The sequence below is a fragment of the Trachemys scripta genome, chromosome 1, assembly GCF_013100865.1.
Source record: "Trachemys scripta elegans isolate TJP31775 chromosome 1, CAS_Tse_1.0, whole genome shotgun sequence".
In the NCBI taxonomy this organism is placed as follows: domain Eukaryota; kingdom Metazoa; phylum Chordata; order Testudines; family Emydidae; genus Trachemys; species Trachemys scripta.
Window position 1 is genome coordinate 55,419,015 of NC_048298.1, and position 20,187 is coordinate 55,439,201.

A 20,187-nucleotide genomic window follows, 5' to 3' on the forward strand; every position below is an offset into this window, starting at 1 on the left:
GGGGAGGGGGGGGGGGGGGGGGGGGGAGGCTTAAGAGCAGGAGGCAGAAGATGGGGAGGGACACAGCGGAAGCAGAGTGAGTGGGAAGAAGAATAGGAGCTGGGAAGGGGAGAGGGTGAGAGAAGAGTGTGGGAGGGCAGGAGCCACAGAATGGGGAGGATAGGGATGGGAGTCAGGAGCCAGGCAGGAATGGGGGAGGGGAGGGAAGATGATCAGGAGCCAGTGGGTTAGCAGCTGTTTGTGGTGGAAGGGTACTAGGAACAGAAGGGTCTGTAACCATTAGAGAACACTCCTCTATAAAACCTGGAATAGAACCCAGAATTCTGGAGTCTCTACATTCCTAATGATCTAACAAATAGCTGTGAAACCCACTGCCAAAGTGTGTGTTAGGTCCACATAAAAGATAGTCTTCTACTGCTACCATATACTCCATGAGCTCAAGTGGTAGAGATCTGTATTGTTTATGTAAAGGTCCCAATCCTGCTGGTGACCTATTTGGGAATTCAGTATGGTTCCGCAGGATTAAATTTCTGTTTTTCAGTTTTTTTAAACTTAGGAAATTACAGTTAAAATATGTTAAAAGAATATTAAGGATGCAACGTCAAGCAACAAACAAGATGGGGGCTTACAGACAAGTGTCCTTCATTACAGAACCCTGACTTATTCCTGAAGCACAATCTGTCCTGTATATTGAATGAAGCAGGAGTCCTGTGGAAAAATGTAATTGTGTAATTAACGATTGTATCATAATCCATATGCACAAGGGGGGCAAATTAAGGTTGCATGGGCAATCTAACTTTTGAGTGTTTGATTTTACAATCTTAATTTTCTTTTACTGTTGTTTAATGTCATTCATATAGTGTCCACTTTAATTTGCCTACAACATAAGGTGTTTTGTGAGGATTCATTGTTTAGTACTTGCAAAATAGCTTTGCGATTCTAAGATGAAAACCGCTGTATAATTGCAAAGTTATTCTTATTTATGGATAGTTGGCCATCAGTGCCTCTTCTTCAGGCAGCAGCAGACATATTTTTTTAACTCGTGGACCATAGGTGCTACAAACATTTCATAATATTTTTGTAAGCTTTCCCCTTTCTTTCTTTCATGGTTTGCAAATTTATTTTTGTTTTACTGTTTTGGCAATTCCAATAGTGCTTACCTATGGTTTGCCAGAGTTGGTATTTCCTGAGTAACTGATGAGTACTCTATATGGTACACCTCTACCTCAATAGAACGCTGTCCTCGGGAGCCAAAAAATCTTACCGTGTTATAGGTGAAACCGCGTTATATCGAACTGGAGCACTGCTTTACCGTGTTCTGTCCGAATTCGTGTTATATCGGGTCGCATTATATTGGGGTAGAGGTGTACCTGTAAGAAACAGCAGAGAAAACCATACAAGTATAGTGTACAAATGAAACATGTTTAAATAGTTTGTTGATTTCAGTTCCCATAACGCTAATCTAGAAATACTGAGGAATGATGTTGAAAAGACTTAAGCAAAGTATTGTACATAATTTTTGAAGGTGACTTGAAAATAAAAAGAAAAAATTGACCCTTATTCTTTTTCTCTTCCATGATGCACAGATTGCTAAGGAGGAGTACAAAAGAATAGCACAGGCATGTACTAACAAAATCAGAAAGTCTAAAGCACAAAATGAGTTAGATCTAGTAAGGGACATAAAAGGCAAGCAGAAGAGGTTCCTTAAATACATTGGGAGTAAGAGAAAGACGAAGGAAAGCGTACACTCTCTACTGAGCGGGGTAGGAGAGCTGATGGCATCAAGAAAGCTGATGTATCTAAGCCTATTTTGCTTCAGTTTTCTCTGAAAGGTTAATGCTGTCCAGATACTCAACACAAGTAATATTAACAACAATGCAGAAGGAATGCAAGCCAAAATAGGGAAAGAACAGGCTAAAGAATATTTAGATCAGTTAGATTTATTCAGGTTGTCAGGGCTTGATGAAATTCATCCTTGGGTATTTAAGGAACTAGCAGAAGCAATCTTGAACCATTAGTAATTATCTTTGAGAACTCCTGGAGGACAGGTGAGATCCCAAAAGACTAGAGAAGAAAAACATAGTACCTATCTTTATAAAGGGGGAACATAAAGGATCCGGGGTATTATAGACCAGCGAGCCTAACTTTGATACCTAGAAAAATACTGAAACAAATTATTAAACAATCAGTTTGTAAGTACCCGGAGGATAATAGGGTTATAAAGAATAGCCAGCATGGATTTGGCAAGGACAGATCATGTCAAACCAACCTAATTTCCTTCTTTGACTGGATTACTGGCCTAGTGGATGAGGGGAAACAGAAGATGTGATATATCTTGATTTTAGTAAGGCTTTTGACACAGTCCCACATGACATTCTCATAAGGAAATGTGGTGTAAATGAAATGATTATAAGGTGAGCACGCAAGAGGTTGAAAGACTGTACCTGGGGTAATTATCAGTAGTTTGCTGTCAAATGTGGAGTCCCGCAGAGATCAGTCTTGAGTCTGGTACTGTTCAATATTTGCATTAATAACTTGGCTAATGGAGTGGAGAGTGTGTTTGTAAATGTTGTAGATGACACCAAGCTGGAGGGGGTTGCAAGCCCTTTGGAGGGCAGGATTTAAAATTCAAAATGATTTTGACAAATTGGAGAATTGGTCTGAAATCAACAAGATGAAATTTAATAAAGACAATGCAGAATACTTCACTTGTGAAAAATCAAATGCACAACTACAAAATGGGGAATAACTGGCTAGGTGGTGGTATTGCTGAAAAGGATCTGGGGGTTATGAATATGACTCAGCAATGTGATACAGCTGCCAAAAAGGCTAATATCATTATGGAGTGTATGAACAGGAGTGTTGTATGTAAGTCACATGCAGTAAATGTCTTGCTCTGCTCAGCATTCAGCAGGCCTCAGCTGGAGTACTGTGTCCAATTCTGAGCATCACACTTTAGGAAAGATGTGGACAAACTGGAGAGAGTCCAGAGGAAAGCAGCAAAAATGATGAATGTTGTAGAAAACCTGACCTATGGCGAAAGATTAAAAAAACTGAGTGTCTTTAGTCTTGAGAAAGGAAGACTGGGAGGGGATCCTGGTAACAGTTTTCAAATATGTTAAGGGTTGTTACAAAGAGGATGTGATCAATTGTTCTTCAGGTCCACTGAAGGTTGGACAATAAGTAATGGGCTTAATATGCCCCATAGAAGATGTAGGTTGATAGTGGGGGAAACTTTCTAACTATACAGGTAGTTAAGCTCTGGAAATAGGCTTCCAAGGGGGACTGTGGCATCCCTGTCATTGAAGGATTTTAAAAACAGGCTGTCAGGGATGTTCTAGTTTAGGTGGGCCTGCCACAGCACAGGAGGCTGGAATTGATGACTTCTTTAGGACTGGAAGAGACCTCCATTTATATGATTCTGTGATTCTGTGTATAAAGGGAAGCCTGAAAAGTGGGTTTATTTGGTCCTTTTATACACACTGATGTTTTTGGTTTTTAGCCTTAGGAAAATTAGGAGTGTCAAGTTTTTATTTTTTGAAGAGTTCTCATTGAAGGTCATAGTTATGTATCATGAGCTCTTTTAGCCTTAAATTAAACAAATAAATTGTTGAATTTCTGTTGTTCAGTGGCTCTAATATCTTTGGTGTCATCATCTTACTAGTAGTCCAGTTGTCCAGAGACTTGTAGGAAAAATAGCATGGGAAAGACCTGTATTTCAGCTTTAAGCAACATACAGGGGGGGAAACATACTTTTTTTTTGCGGGCAGGGGAATCCACATTTCAGCCTTTCTTTTTATATCATAAAGAACCAAAAAGGCTCATACTGAGTTTTTTAAAAGTGACCTGTAAAGGGAAAAAAGATTATTTTTACTCATTTTTAAAAACAGTCCCTTGAAACATGGGGGGGGGGGGGGGGGGAGCGGAGGGTGGATTTCCATACTGAAATGGTTTTACTTCCTCCATAAAGCACATTGTTATGTGTTATGGCTGGTCAGAAATGCTAGGCTTCTAGCATTCTCTATAACGGTACATAAGCTAATTTTTTTGCAGGAACTTAAAGAATCTTTGCTCGTGTGGAGTCCATGAGAAAGTCCTTTAGTTCTCCATACACTAACAAAATCACACTGGGATATTTTACATTTGAGAGAGAGAAAGTGAGTGAGTGGGTGAGATTTTCAAAAGTGGTACTGTAGTAACTTTTGATGCCTCATTTTACCTATCTACTTACTGACTTGTAAAGATAGTGCATTGAATCCTCTGTGAAAGCGTTCAGTTTAGGTGTTCTAGGTATATTGATTTAGTGAATAACATTCCTTGTAAGCAGAACAGAAAAGGTCTAAAGTATGTGACAAGTGTCCAAAAATTGTGTAACTCATACTTTAAACTACACTCTCAAATAATTAATAATATGACTCTTCACTACTCCTGTATAGTTATTGTTAATGTGCATGTAGATGCTGCAGAAGTAACCAAATATTGTGTTCCTCTGATTCATAATTCAGTATTTGAATTTGTGTTTAAATTACAGCAATTAAGATATCAGAAGAATTTGTACAAAACATAATTCAAGGGTTATCAAATAATATTTTCCTCTAGTTTCACTATTACATACGTTACCACTTACTCAAAATTCAGTGAGTTAAAATCTAAAACTTTATTGTTAATAAAGTGTAATATAAAAAGCAACAGAATAAACTGGAAAGTGTGTGTTTTTATCTTCTAGTATGTTGTTTTAACCCTTTGTGTTTGAAACTTTTCTACAGAGCACACCTGTGACACCGGTACCAACAATGCAAGTACAGGGCCAGCAGATCAATTTGCAGCCTTCTTCATACCCAGCACCAAGTCAACATGGCGAGCAAGTGAAAAAACCTGGACAGAACTTCATGTGTCTGTGGCAATCTTGTAAAAAGTAAATAGCTCTTTTATTTAACAACAATTTACTAACATATTGCAGAAGCTCTTATTTGGAATGTGATCCCTGAAAGTACTATCTGTTCTCTTTCCTGAAGTATCTCTACACGGTATCAGTATCTGATAAGAGAAGAAAATATTAAAATTTTATATTATTAAATATTTAAAAATTGCTTTTAATCTAAAATTACTTCAGTTAAGACTAAAATATTTGTATGTAGTTATGTAAGTCACAATAACTATATTCCCTAATTTTTCTGCATTACAAATATAGGAACAGTTACTATTTTCTTGTTATACAGCTAGCTTTGAAACATGAAATGTGTTCCTTTCTCATATTTCCAGTTTTGCAAGGAGTGTGTACCTTTTATGTCCTAGCCAAACTCCTGTTTGGATTATGATTAATTTATTAATTTAGTACTAAGGGGGTTCACAAGCAATTAAATGAGACAAATCTCTGACTCAAGTTACTTACACTCTGAAATAGACAACACAGCAAGGAATGTTTTTTTAAAAAAAAAAAAAAAACAAGAATGAGGAAGAAGGGCATGCTTGGATGAGCATTATAGAAGTGTAAGATCATAAGCATATTGCTACACATGCTTCTTGAGAGTTCATTTTAAAATAATATATCAGATTTAGGTCAATGTCTGGAGTAAATACGCGTGAAGGCTAGTGATTGAAAGATAATAACAAAATGTAATGGTGACTTGGAAGGAAAGAAGAGAGATTGCATAACACGGGGTTGTGAAGGAACTGGCAGTGTCATGAGCAAAAGTGAGAGAGCACACTTAGGAGGAGACAAAGGGAGCATCAAAGGAGCAGAACTGATTTGTCAGAGTGTAGGGTATGCTCGGGAGTATCATGCAACTAGGGATGAGACGTTAGCAGGTGGAATTGGGATAACTCTGAAGGTGAAGATGAAGCATATGAATTTGATATGGAGGAATACTGAAAGCTAGTTACTGTCTACCAAAAATTTCCATGGTGACTTTAGTTTGATATTAGCAAGACAAGTTGGATGAGATAATATCTTTTATTGGATCAACTTATGTTGTGGAAGAGACAAGCTTTTGAACTTATACAAAGCTCTTCTTTGATGTGGTATTCTTAATTTTCTTCTCTAAGACATGATCAAAACCCATTGAAATCAATGGAAAGACATCAAATGGGTTTTGGATCAGTCCTCTGAATAGTACTTTGTTCTTATGTGCAGTTAAATAACTGCCATGTTTCCACCTCAGAGGTGACTGTGTTTCATTGGTAGGTGATATAATTCCTGTACTTAAAAAGCTTTTGAAGGCCTTTGAGATCCTTTAGAATGACAGGTACTATATAAATGTAAGATAATATTATGGACCATTATATAAAGATGAATTCAAACTATCTTAGAAATGTCTTCTCTTTTTTTCCCCCTAACAATAAATGTATCTATAGAGCCATGCTCCTCTACTGATATGATCTTGAATGAATGGCATCCAGGATCCTTATTAATTACTTGATTAGCAAAGACTTTCTTTTTTAAAAAAGCTCTGCTATTCAGTCTGGGTTGCATATACTACAAGTACAGTATGCTTTGATGAGTAATCCTTTGTTCCTTTTTTTACGATGGTGTTTTCAGGAGCCATACATCCACAAATTTGTTTCTCAAACATCATCTTCATTCTGGTAGCTTTTCACTGTTAAAATTGACATTTAGTGTCTACTTTGTTTAAATATATGTTTTGCTACATTTTCTAAAAAATAGTCTGTCTATATATTTAGTGTTAGGCTAGATTTGATTTATTATTTTATTGAACAGATCTTTCTCTTGTGTCTGTGGTTTTTATTATGAGTTTTCGGGTGTGGTCCTGCAGTTTTCAAAGGTCCTCTAAAGTGCATTTGGAAGATGTAACCGATACTACTACTTTGAGTGGCTCTGCATCTTTACACTTACGGGTACTGTGTCATCTTGTGGTGCCTTATGGTAGAACCTTGCTCCCAGCAGTGTCTGTTAGAGCACTCTCATAACCCCAACCCCTCCTCTTGGCATCTCCCAAAGTCCTGAGAGCAAGGATATATAAGGGACTGAGCACCCTTTACCACCCCAGTTCCTTCCAACCACATGCCTGGACAGAAGTGAATCACTCCAGTATCTTTGGATCCAGAGTTTTTTCTCCTTGATGTTTGTTTATTGGGGTTAGTTAGTTAGCTTAGTGTAGTTTGTTTGTTTTGTTTTGTAGGTCAGGGTTATAGCAGAACCAAAGCTGAAGAAGAAGTCAGGTTTTAAATGATGTGCATCATGCCCAGATGTCTTCCCAGTGTCAGACGACCATGTGCCTCAGGTGCCTGGGAGAAGGCAACTCTCCTTCTGCCCGTTCCATCTGTTGGATCTTTATGCCCAGGACCTGCAAGGATAGGCAGACTTGTCTACAGATCCTGCCACTTAAGGAGGCCATTGAGGCCAGACCCTCTGGATCAGGGTCGTTTTGGGATCCAGGGTCCAAGAGACCTCCAACTCCTTCCTTTCATTACCTAAGAGAGTTTTACCCCCAGTCCTCTTATTTTTTGGCTATTCAAAAGCACCAAAGTTACCACAGCCGCCTTCATATCATCGTAAGAGAAGGCATTTTAAGTTGTAGTCTAAATCCAAACAGCCTGCCATCTCTGTGATATCCTTGTCGCAAAACACCAGACTGCAGATTTGATGGGGACGTTCAAGAGTCAGGAACCATTCAGTCAGGATCTTTCTACCCTTTTGTTTGGAGACAGGCTAGCTCATTTTTGTCGGCACTTGGAGATGAGTTACATTGGACCAATGGATTCTAGAAATGATATAAAAGGGCTGTGACATACAATTTGAGAAACTACCCCCTAACAATTCCACTCGCCTCTCCTTTTTCAGGGACCAGTTTCACAAGGATATTCTTCTTTCAGAAATAAATAATTGCTTCTGACGGGCAGTCGAAATGTGCCAGAACATCTCAGAGGTTAGGGGGTTTATTCACAGTATTTTCTGGTACAGAAGAAAGATGGTTGGAGGGGTTCATGTAGTCTTGAATTTAAGGAACCTGAACAAGAACACCTCTACCCCGATATAACGCTGTCCTCGGAAGCCAAAAAATCTTACTGCGTTATAGATAAAACCGCATTATATCGAACTTGCTTTGATCCGCCGGAGTGCACGGCCCGGCCCCCGGAGCACTGCTTTACCGCGTTATATCCGAATTCATGTTATATCGAGGTTGCCTTATATCGGGGTCGAGGTGTACATTTGGAAATTTTGGATACATATGTTAACCTCTGCCTCCATAATCCCTTACCTTTCCTTTTAGATTTGTTCATGACTCTCAATTTAAAGTATGCATATTTTCACATTTCACTAAGTCTCACTCATAGCAAAAACCTTGAATGTGTGGTGGCAGGATGCCATTTCCGATACAAAGTACTGCCATTTGTCCACTCAACAGCACCCTGAGTATTTACAAAATGCTTCTCTGTGGTAGCGGCTCATCTGAGAAGGCAAGATATTTTTGCTTACGTTTATTTGAACGATTGGCTATAGAAGGCCACTGTGTAGAAGGACCTGTTAAGCAATATTGCTGTTGCAACCAAACTATTCTTGGACCTGGGTCTTCTCATTAATACCGCAAAATTAAATCTATGCCGGACTCAGAAAATTCTGTTAATAGGTTCTATACTGGTGCAAGGGGGAGGGCCTTTGGACTAGAGGACTGGTTTCTGAGTTTGAGGCAGTGTATTTGCAATGCTCAGGAGTATCCAACTCGAAAAATAATCTTTTTTTTCTGGGTCTCATGTGACAACTACATATGTGACTCCTTTTGCCCATCTGAGAATGAGGCCTCTACAGCACTGGATGTCTCACATTTATGTTCAAGTTGGGACAGTTTGTACTTGTGGGTCATTATACCTCCAAACACCTTACTTTCCTTGGAGTGATGGTTAATTAATACGAATGTCTTCAGAGACATTCTGATATCTGAATCATCTGGCTCTTCGAGGATATTGTCTCATCAGGAGAAGTTTCTGCAAATCAATGTCTTGGAGTTGAAAGCCATTAATTTAGCCCTCAGATCTTTACTTTTTGTGTGCAGGGAACAGTGGTACAATTAGTAATGGGCAGTACTTCTGCAGTGTGTTATGTCAACAAGCAGAGGAGTTCTCACTCTTCTCCTTTTTGTGCAGAAGCAATAAGGTTATAGGATTGTTGCATCCTCCACAGTGTGTTTCCAGTGGCCCTGCATTTGGCAAGAGAGCAGTGTGACTGCAGACCATCTCAGCAGACACTGTCTCAGATGTATGAGTGGTCTCTGAAGAACCAGTTGGCTCATGACATATTTGCTGGATGGGGTCAACCAGATGTGGACCTGTTTGCAAGAAGGTTCAACAAGAAGTGTCACCTCTTCTACTCCAGAGATGGCAGGGAAAGCCAATCTCTGTCAGATGTTTTGCTTTTTCCCTGTTCCATTGATCCACCAAGTGGTAAGGAAAATACATCAGGATAGAAAGAGGATGATTCTCATTATCTCAGCTTTGCTGTGCCAGCAATAGTAGATCGATCTCCTCCATCTGTTTGGTGGAGTCTTCATGCATCTTCCTCGGTCACCAGATCTGTTGTCTCAGCAGGAAGGGAGGATTCTTCCTCTGCACCTACAGTGCCTCCATCTGATGGACTTTGAGTCTATCTGATCTTCAGTAGTCTTGTTTCTTGGCTGTTAGACAATAGGCTGATTAATACTAGCAAGCAGTGAACCAGACAATGTTACCGGTCAAAGTGGCCCAGATTTGTGACTTGGATGACTGGCAAGGGCAGTTCTTCTGCTTCAACATCCATACTCTGTGTTCTGTAATATTTTGATGTTTTTAAAATCTGAAGGGTTATGTAATTCATCATTAAGGATTCACTTGGCAGCCATTTCTGCCTATCGTACTTTAATTGATGGTAGATCATTGTTTGTACATAATATTACTAAGATGTTTATGAAGGGCGTGTCTAATATGTACCCTCCGTTGAGAGAGCCTGTCCCTTCTTGGCATTTCAGTTTGGTTCTAGCCAGGCTGATGAAGCCACCCTTTTTCTGAGTGTTCTTCACATTATTTTATCTATTAAAATGGGTTTAATTGTTGCTATAACATCTGCCAGAAAGATGAGTGAACAGAATGCTCTTATCGCTGATTGTCCATAAAGATATGGTTGTTCGTTGGCTTGATCCCAGGTTTTTGACAAAGATGGTTTCTGATTTTCATGTCAACCAGTCCATCAATTTGCTGCTCCCCCCCCCCCCCCCGATCACATTCTAATAAGAATGAATTGGCTTTGCCTACTTTAGGTGCAAGGAGGGCCCTGGCTTATTATTTAGACATAACTAAAAGTTTTCATAAATCATCCTGCTTGTTTTTATTTTGTTTCTTGTGCTGAAAGTTGCATGGGATATGGCCTTTCTTTTCAGAACATTTCAAGATGGATTAAGCAATGTATTATTGAACATTATTCCTTGGCACAGACTCTAATACGTGGGACAATATGACCACATATCATTAGAGCCATGGCAACTTCTTTTGCTTTTCTTAAACAAGTCCGTTCTGTGGAGATTAGCTGAGCTGCTATCTGGAGTTCTGTTCATACTTTCTATAAGCATTATGCTTTAGACTTGACCTCTAGGAGAGATGCTGGATTTGGTAGAGAGGAGTTGCAGCGTTTATTCAGTTAGGACTCTGTCCCCGCCTCCAGGATATTTTCAGCACTGCCTATCGGTTTATTCCATAAGTGGGAATATGCAGAGCCGTTCGAAGATGAAACAAAGGTTACTTACTTGTAACCAAGTTATTTGAGATGGCTCTGCATAGTCGCACTTCCTACCTACCTTCCCCTCTTTTGTCAGAGTGCTAATCATTTACTGTTCTCTGGCATTGCAAGTGATAGAGGATTCTCTGCTCCTTATATAGCCTCACTCCTGGGACATTTTGAGATGCTGGGAGGGGTGGGGGGGGGCTGAGGGCCGGAGAGTGCTCTAACGGAAACTGCTGGGAGTAGGTTCTACTGTAAGGCACCACAAGGCGGCACAGTACCCAGAAGTGTGACTATGCAGAGCCATCTCAAAGAACTCAGTTACTTACTTTAATTGGAGTTCTTTGAGATGGCTCTGCATAGTGTCACTACTGTATAATAAAACCTGCTGTATCTCTGACCAATTGGTTAAACAAACTAACACTGTTTGGACTAGTTATGGGCTATTAAAGCCTTCGTATTGTTTTGATAGGTTAATTGTATACCTTTCATTGGGCTGCTGACTGAATGCAAGACTCTTGCAATGAAGTCCAAAAAGAAGAGGCGAGGTTATTTTCTAGCTTTCTTGAAAAACAGAAGTCTTGTTAAACATGACAGGCATCTCAGCTGGGGATCAAAATCTTTGGTTCTAATTTTCAGCAGAACTGCTTTAAATTGTTTTAAATGTTGAGTTGAGGAAAACTTTTAATACCATATAGTGTATGTCTCCCTATGTGCTTAACTCAGACTCTGTAACTTTCTACTGCTGAGATTTGCTTGCCTCTTTCCTTTCTAGGCTTCCCTTTCTTTGTTAGAATATCATAATTGATTTAACATTCCCACTGCTGTTCTATTAGTGAGAAATGCTTTGGGCCAACTTCTGCTCTGTTACATCCTTGCAACCCCATTGGCTTCATTGTGGTTGCCAATGAAAGTAAATAAGGACAGACTGTGGTAGTCTGTTAAAGCTTCGAATGTTGCAAAAATTGCAACGTTTCCGTCTGAATAAGATTCAACATCTCTTTCCATTCTCTTCAATTCAGGGATGAAAAATCTGTAGTCTAGGTTCCACCTATTGTATTTCACTGTTCTTCTCCAGTCCTTCAAACTGTGTCCCAACAAAAATTAGGAAAATTCAGTCTTTATCATTCTAATGATTTTTTTAAAAAAAGGCGGATATTTAAAAGAAAACAAAAAAAAAAAACCCACAAACATCAGAGGCCATCTTTATACAATGTAAAGGAGCAAGAAAAGGTATCTTTAATAGCTCATAACTAGTCCAGACAATAAGATTGTGTTAGTTTGTTTAACCAATTGGTCAGAGATGGAGCAGGTTTTACTATTTCCGATCATCTCAGTGAATTTTGCTCCTGAGAGCTTAGACAGAAAACCATTTTGTGTATTTGAAAAATGTGTTCTAAGTACTGCTTTACTACTTGACAGGATTTCACTGACTGGTTTATTATGTTAACTAAAAGAAATTTACCATCTAATATAGACTAAATAATTGTCTCCTCTTAAGCTGCAGAAAAACTACTTTGAATTCCTTCTAGATTTGTCAATGTGAGCTGGCTAAATACTGGGGGAAATCATTCATGATCATTTTGGTGGATTAGAAATTGAATTTTTATTTGCCACATCTTCACCCCTTTTATATTCACACTTCATGAATGTTTATGTGAACAAAGTCTTGTTTGTACATACGTTTATGGAAAATTAATTTTGTGCCATAGTTGACATTTCTTTTCTGACCAAACAAAATTAAATTAAAAAGGAAGCGTAGTATAGCAAGCATTTTAGGTCTTGTTTACACTGGAAAAATGCATCATGTTAGGAAAAAGTGTTAACAAACACAATGTTACACAACTTAGCTCTTACTATAGAGAAAGGCAAACTGTATTTAAACCCTAGAATTTCTCCATTTGGTGAGAAGATAGACTGCACTAGTGCTAGACTGTCTTTTGTGATGTCTGCCAAGTGCCAACAACAGCCAAATACTGAGATAGTGTGTTTCTCATTCTCTGGATATATCTTCACTGATAAAAGAATCCTGTTTTTACTTTCAGGTAGCTAGAGTGAGATTACTCTCTTAGCGTAAAATCCTCATGGAGAGATTGTACTGATAGTTTTCATGTTGATGTGGTTAGATGAGGAAACCTCAGGTAGAATGTAGTGTTGACCTTGACTAGCTACACTGAGGTAAAAACTATAAGTGCATTGTTTTCACTAGAACATGAATGGCCAAACTTACTGATCCTCCGAGCCACATATGATAATCTTCAGAAGTTTGAGAGCAGGGCGCACCTGCTTGGGGGTTCTACCCTGCGACAGGGTGGTGGGGTTCAGGGCTTCAGTCCCATGGGAGGTGCCTGCCAGTGCTCAGGGCTTCAGCAAGAGTGGGGTAGAAGCCCTGGGCGCACACACCCCAGTCTAGTAGGTGGAGAATGGGGGGACATGGAGGACTCCGCGAGCCTCACTTTAACAGTAAAAGAGCTGCTTATGGCTCATGAACCTCAGTTTGTCCACCCCTGCACTAAAATTTTGCATCATTAACTATCTTTAGTTAGCTGTCTCATTGTAAAAACACACTTCTTTTAGCAGTGAAGGCACAGCCACATTCTCTGTGCCCCCCTCCACACACTAAAGTTAAATGATTTCTGGAAAACAAGCAGCATGTGTAATGCAGTGAAGAGAATCAGAGTCATAGAGTTTAAGGGTAGAAGGGAACACTAGATCATCTAGTCTGCATATCCTGCATATCCCAGGATACCAGCACCTGCACACTAAACTCAACAGCCAAAATGAAATCAAAATATTACATCCCATGGAAGATTAGACTATTATGTGCCACAGGCAGAGAACTGAAGAGACCACCAGTGCTTGGGGCCCTGCAATGGCAAGGAAATTATTAAATTAAATATACCATAATCCTGGCAAGTGATCTCCACCCATGTTCTGCAGAGGAAGGTGAAAAAAAACCCAAGGTCACTGCCACTCTGACCTGGGGAAAAATTCCTTCCTGATCCCACATGTGTTGATCAGGTAGACCCTGAGCATATGAGCAAGAACCAATCAGCCGAGCATCTGAGAGAGAGAATATTCTGTGCCACCTTAGTGCCCTAGTCCACCCAACCTAGGCTAGGTCCACACTACCTGCCCAATTCAGCGGGTAGAGATCGATTTTCTGGGATCCCAGAATAAATCGATCCCAGAATCGCTCCCCCGTCGACTGCGGAACTCCTGCTCGCCAAGAGGAGGAAGCACTGTCGACGGGGGAGCTTGCCTGCGCTGCGTGGACCCACAGTAAGTAAACTTAGTTCGATCTAGGAAACGTCGACTTTAGCTACGCTATGCTCGTAGCTGAAGTTGCGTTTCCTAGATCAATCCCCCGCCCCAGTGTGGACCAGCCCCTAATGTCCCATCTCCAGTTGTGGCCATCCCTGATGCTTCAGCGGAAGGAGTTTTTTTTTTTTTTTTTTTTTTAATCTTCCAAAATCCGCTAGGGGGGGGGGGGGAGGGATCCCTTCCTTACCCCTATTGGTGGCCAGCTGAAATCCTGAACCATGAACTTTAGGAACATAAGATGAAAACTAGAATTGGGCCCCATTGCTGCTGAACCTTGCCCCCTATTATCACAAGCAACCCCTTCATACAATTGCACTCATAAAGTTGTCTAGCTCTCTCTTATAACTAATTAAATAGTTTGCTCCCACAACTCCTATTGGGAGGCTGTTCCAGAATCTCACCCCTATGATGATTAGAAACCTCCTAATTTCCAGCCTGAATTTGTTCATGGCCAGTTTATATACCTGTTCTTGTACCAACATTGTCCTTGAGCATATACAGCTCTTCACTCTCCCGTAATGTGTTTTATAGAGAGCAATCATATCCCCTCTTAGCCTTCTTTTTTTTTTTTTTAGACTGAACAAGTCAAGCCCTTCCAGTCTCCTCTTATAAGATAAGCCCACCCTTCCCCTGATCATTCTAGTAGCTCTTCTCTGCACCTGTTGGAATTTAAATTAATCTTTCTTGACCATGGGTGACCTAAATTATACATTGTATTCCAAATGAGATCTTAGCAGTGCCTTGTACAACAGCTTCAATATGTCCCTATCTTATACCTCACCTAATGTATCCTAGGATTGCATTTGCCTTTTTCAATCAGACCATTAGAGTCCACTAGCATTTTTATCTCTTGAGTGCAGATTCTTGGAGAATATTTTATCTTTATGGAAAGGAAAGTTACTTCCCTATGAATATAGTTGCCTTTTATAGCCTTTTATAGCTATACCTATAATTACACAATGACCCTTCCCTTCTGCCTTTTTGGAAGTTGATTCATCCTGCTACTTAGGTTAAGGATTAGGTTGAAAAAGAACCTACATTCACATGAGGAAATGTTATGCACAAAAGCTTAACCAACATCTTGAGACAAGTCTTTGTTAATTAAGCAGTGGATCTACTCTTCGTTCCCATGCAACAAAAATCATAACTCCAGCATGTGTATCTGTAAATGATACTGTACTAAATTTCAGAATTCTTTGGAAGGTGACTCTTCTTTACCTGATGTACCCATAATGACCTATTTTGTAAATAAGCATTTAGATGGTAGTTTAAAGGTACATTTATCAAATAGATTATAACTGCTGCTATAAAGTGTATTTTAAAATATGTTGTAAAATCATTATGAAATGTTGCTACTTTGTCTTTGGTAGCCACTTTACTGAGTTAACTCAGCATTTTAATTCTTTTTTAAAAAATCATGAAAAATGTTATAATCTTGCCAACTTTTGTTTCTTTTAAACCTAATATATTTGGGGTTAAAAGGACATTTCAAACCATTAAATGCTGATATAACTTCGAAATACTTAAAATAACTTGGAGAGAAATTTTATTTCTTACAGATTGGTGCTGTCTCAGCTTTGAACACAATTTTACAAAGAATCATAAGAATCTTTATATAAATTAGACTGGTTGTTCCATCCAGTCCAGTATCTTGTTTCTGGCAGTGGCCAGTACCAAATGCTTCAAAGAAAGGGGCAAGAAACTCTAAGGGACAATTATGTCAGAACCTGCCAATAGTGGTTAGCAGTTCTTACGCACTGAAGCATGAGGATTTATAGCTCTTCTAATTTTTTTTGTCCTGTCTAATCAGACTCTGGCTATTCTCATTATCTTTATAAGGTCCCAATCCTGCAAATACATGAGCAGTCTCATTAATTTCAATAGGACCAGACTCATGCATAAAGTTAAGCATGTGCGCAGATGTATGCAAGATTGACACCTTAGTGACTATTCTAAGTTCTTGGCCTTAATGATACCTTGTGGCAGTGAGTTCCTCAGGTTAGCTTTGCACTGTGGAAAATTCTTTCCTTTTTCAGTTTTAAAGCTGTTGCCTTTCAGCTTCAGTGTTCCCTTGTTCTTGTTTTACAATAAAGGCGAAATGGAAGCACCTGATCTACCTTCTCTGCACCATCATTTTATGTACCTTTATTATATTCCTTCTTACTAATTTTCTTCCTAAACTAAAGAGTTCCCATCTTTTTCAGTTCTCTTCATACAGAAGTCTTTCCATGCCTTTAATAATTTTCACCTCTCTGTTTCCACTATATATTCTTGAAGAGAAGATGAAGAGAACTAAGAACTACATTACAGCTGAGGGAATTTATATGGAATTTTAATCTTTTTATAGTGTAATATTCTTCAATTAGAGTCCCTACGGGTGCTCCACTGTAGATGTGTCTGCATTCCTGCACTGCTGAGCAGAGAACTTTGGTAGCAGTGTCCATTCAACCCGTGCATGTGCTGCTCCTCGCGTGCATGAGGCTAGCCACTGTGCATGGGCAAACCCTCCTCAGTTCCTTCTCAACTACCCTTGGCTAGAGAGAATTATAACTGTCCATTCGTGGATCACTAACTCTTTTAGAATTACTAATTTTTAGTCTCCCTTGTAACCTCTTTTCTTTCTTTACTTTTGTTAACATTTTATTTTGGCCATTGCACTCCTCCCCTCCTCCCTCAAAAAAGTAAAGGACTTTGTCTTTCGCCAACCTCCTGAGAAGGGGGACCCCCCTGGACAGAAGATACTTGGCTTTCTGGCTTCAAAAAGTGCCTCAGTTAAAGGAATCTATCCCAGTGACTGGTGGACACTCGCAGTGCGTTCACGCCCTGGGAGAGAAACACATTCCATAGAAGTGTAGCTTGTGTCAGCAACTGAAACCCAGATCCAGGAAAGACAGAGAACTGAGGCTCAAACTCCTAATCATGGAGTAAGCCCTTCAACTTCCTGAGTCTCAGTGGGAGCCCTCACCACAACCGTCTACTTCAAAGAAGGAGAGCCCAGGGATATGCCCATGAGCCACTCACATAAGGCCTCTAAGAAAAGGTCCGTGAGTCCCCTTAGCGAGTCCGATCAAGCTGAAAATGATCTCCGACTTGTTCAGCATCATCGGTACCGATGGCATCGAAGCTGTCTAAATCTGGTACCCCTGGCACGCGTGGTACCGGACTGACTGAGCAAGTCGGGTTGCCTAAGGACCCAATGGGCACAGACAAGGAATTACTGGTACTGTTGGGGAGCAAAAAACATAAGATCCACCCCGGGGAAGGCTCTGTTGGTACAAACATCGACATCAGTACCGCCTGTGGTACACCAGGCACCAATGGGACTTGCTGTCAGGTCCACATCTCCAACACCATTGGTACAGGCATCTCAGCACTGACAACCACCACCAGTACTGATGCCTTCTGCACCGCCAGACTTACGGTGTGCAATGAATCATAGAATCATAGAATATCAGAGTTGGAAGGGACCTCAAGAGGTCATCTAGTCCAACCCCCTGCTCAAAGCAGGACCAATTCCCAGCTAAATCATCCCAGCCAGGGCTTTGTCAAGCCGGGCCTTAAAAACCTCCAAGGAAGGAGACTCCACCACCTCCCTAGGTAACGCATTCCAGTGTTTCACCACCCTCCTAGTGAAATAGTTTTTCCTGATATCCAACCTGGACCTCCCCCACTGCAACTTGAGACCATTGCTCCTTGTTCTGTCATCTGCCACCACTGAGAACAGCCGAGCTCCATCCTCTTTGGAACCCCCCTTCAGGTAGTTGAAGGCTGCTATCAAATCCCCCCTCATTCTTCTCTTCTGGAGACTAAACAATCCCAGTTCTCTCAGCCTCTCCTCATAAGTCATGTGCTCCAGACCCCTAATCAATGGATCTTTTGGTGTCTGATGCCCCGGACTTTCTTCTGCTCAGTATCAGGGCCCCGGCACTGGGTTAATCCAGAGCTCTTGACTTGCCAACAACTTCCCTTTTCATCGTCAGGGTCAGAAAGTGAGCAAAAGGACGTGGTTTCCTGCTGCTCTTCTCACCTGCCCAGTTTCACTATTGACATCAGGCATGTCGTGCTCCTGATCCACAGCCTCCCTGGTTTGGTCAGCCATGATACCAACCACCGGGTTCCTTCCCATTGCAGTGGCCATACGCAGATCTCTGGCAGGCTGAAAGACAACAGGCCCCCCTTCCCTCTAGTGTGACCTACCAGCAGCTGAGGAGGCACCCTCCTTCAGTTGCTACCTCGAGGACTTCTTCCCTTGCCTGCTCTGGGGGTTCAGAACTGGAGGCCGAAGTTGAGGAGGAAGTTACTTCTCAAGCCCACTTCTCGTCGTCATCTCCAGATGAGACAGTGATGGCCCCTCCGCCATCTATGGCAGCTGACTTTAAACTGTTCCAGGATCTGGCACAGAGGGTGGCAGAAGCTTTACAAATACCACAGGCTGGTGGACATTTTACGTTCTTGCACCTCGTCCAGAAGCTGTACAGAGTCCTAGGTGTGGTGGCTGCCCGTCTGAGAAGACCAGTAATCCAGGCATATCCCTACTTAGATGACTAGCTGGTATGGGGGAAATCCTCTCTCTCTCTCCCTCCCCCCCAGTAAGTGACTGACTCACTTCAAAAGACACTAAATACCTTTGCCATGCTCGGAATTCAGGTCAACAGAGAAAAATCCACTTCGACCCAGACTCGGAGCACACACTTTATCAGGTCACTGTTGGATTCTAGGTTGCAGAAGAATGTACCTGCCTCAACAGAGGTTTCAGACTACGTTCATCCTCTTCAACCAACTTTAGACTCATCCCAGCATACTGGTAAGGACCCACCTCACTCTTGGGGCATATGTTGGCATTCATGTATGTGGCCCAGTATGCTAACCTTCACCTTCGGCCCATGCAAGGGTGGTTAAAATCACTGTATCTACCAAACAGACAAAGTATGTACCAGGCGGCCACAATTCCTCGAGAAACACTGTCCTCATTAGATTGGTTGATGAATCCAACTCACTCTGTTCAGCACAGCACCTTTTTCAGTGCCTCTATCAACAAAGACTCTAATTATGCATGCATCCTTTCAGGAGTGGTGAGAACATCTCAACCACCTGAAGATTAAGGAATGTGGTTTCCACAGGAGTCCACCCTACACATAAATGTTCTGGAACTCAGCGCTGTCTGACTGGCATGCAGGGCTTTCCTGTCTCTCATCCAAGGTTGATGATACACATGCTGACAGATAACACTCCAACAATGCACTCCATCAACAGACATGGGGGAGCCAGAACCTATCCCCTCTGCCAGGAAGATGTACTTCTCTGGGACTGGTGCATCTGTCATCACTTTAGTCTGATAGCTCTATACCTCTCTGGCCTGAAAAACACACTTGTGGACCTCCTAGTAGAGACTTCTTCAGAACCTCATTCCTGGTGGAGATTCCTGCTAGTGGACCTATTTGAAACATGTCTCAGGGGAGGAGCAAGCCCATGTTCCCTCTCAGATCCATTTCTCATCCAATGGGCTCCTGGTCTAATGTATGCCTTTCTGGTGTTACCCAGGGTCTTGAGGAAACTGACACAGGATGTAGGTCTGGTCATCTTGATAGCCTCAGCATGGGCCTTTTGGAACTTGAGCATTGTGAACCTGACAATGTGATGGTGACTGTAATTGTCTTTCTCTGAGATGTGTTGTCCACTCAGAGTCCTGCTCTTAGTGGATTCTTATTGGCAAAAACATAAGTACAGGTTGTAGCCAACACACTGTTCATGCCCTTGGCTACGGGGAGTGAAAGGGTACTTGAGACACAGGTACAGCCCAATGGACACTTCATTGAAAAGTATCTGATCTTGCATGCATGAGGCACATGTGCACCAAGAGTGGAATCTTTATGGACCATACATCTCTGAACCACAGTTACTGTGAGGTACCTAATGTTCTATCTAGATGTTGTTATAATTCTGTTTTTTAATTGTTGTTTCAATGTATTTTCCAGATACTGAAGTAAGGTTTACTAGCTTCTACTTCCCAAGTTGACCTCTTAACATCTCTTTCAAAGATAGGGTACAAACATTTGCTACCCAGCAGTCCTCTGTTAGAGTTGCTTATTTTAAAGATAAATTGTATATATTTGTTTGCAGTCCAGCCACTTGATTCCTAAATCCCTTCAGAGCTTTTG

General features: G+C 41.0%; 1 protein-coding gene across 1 annotated transcript in view; it reads left to right on the forward strand.

Annotated features, from left to right (window-relative positions):
• ARID2 (AT-rich interaction domain 2) overlaps positions 1-20,187 on the forward strand; it is a 166,616-nt gene that overhangs the window by 118,541 nt on the left and 27,888 nt on the right. Inside the window, exon 16 of the mRNA XM_034769978.1 lies at positions 4,767-4,915. Coding sequence (XP_034625869.1) covers positions 4,767-4,915 — 149 coding nt within the window. The remainder of the gene's footprint in view (positions 1-4,766; positions 4,916-20,187) is intronic.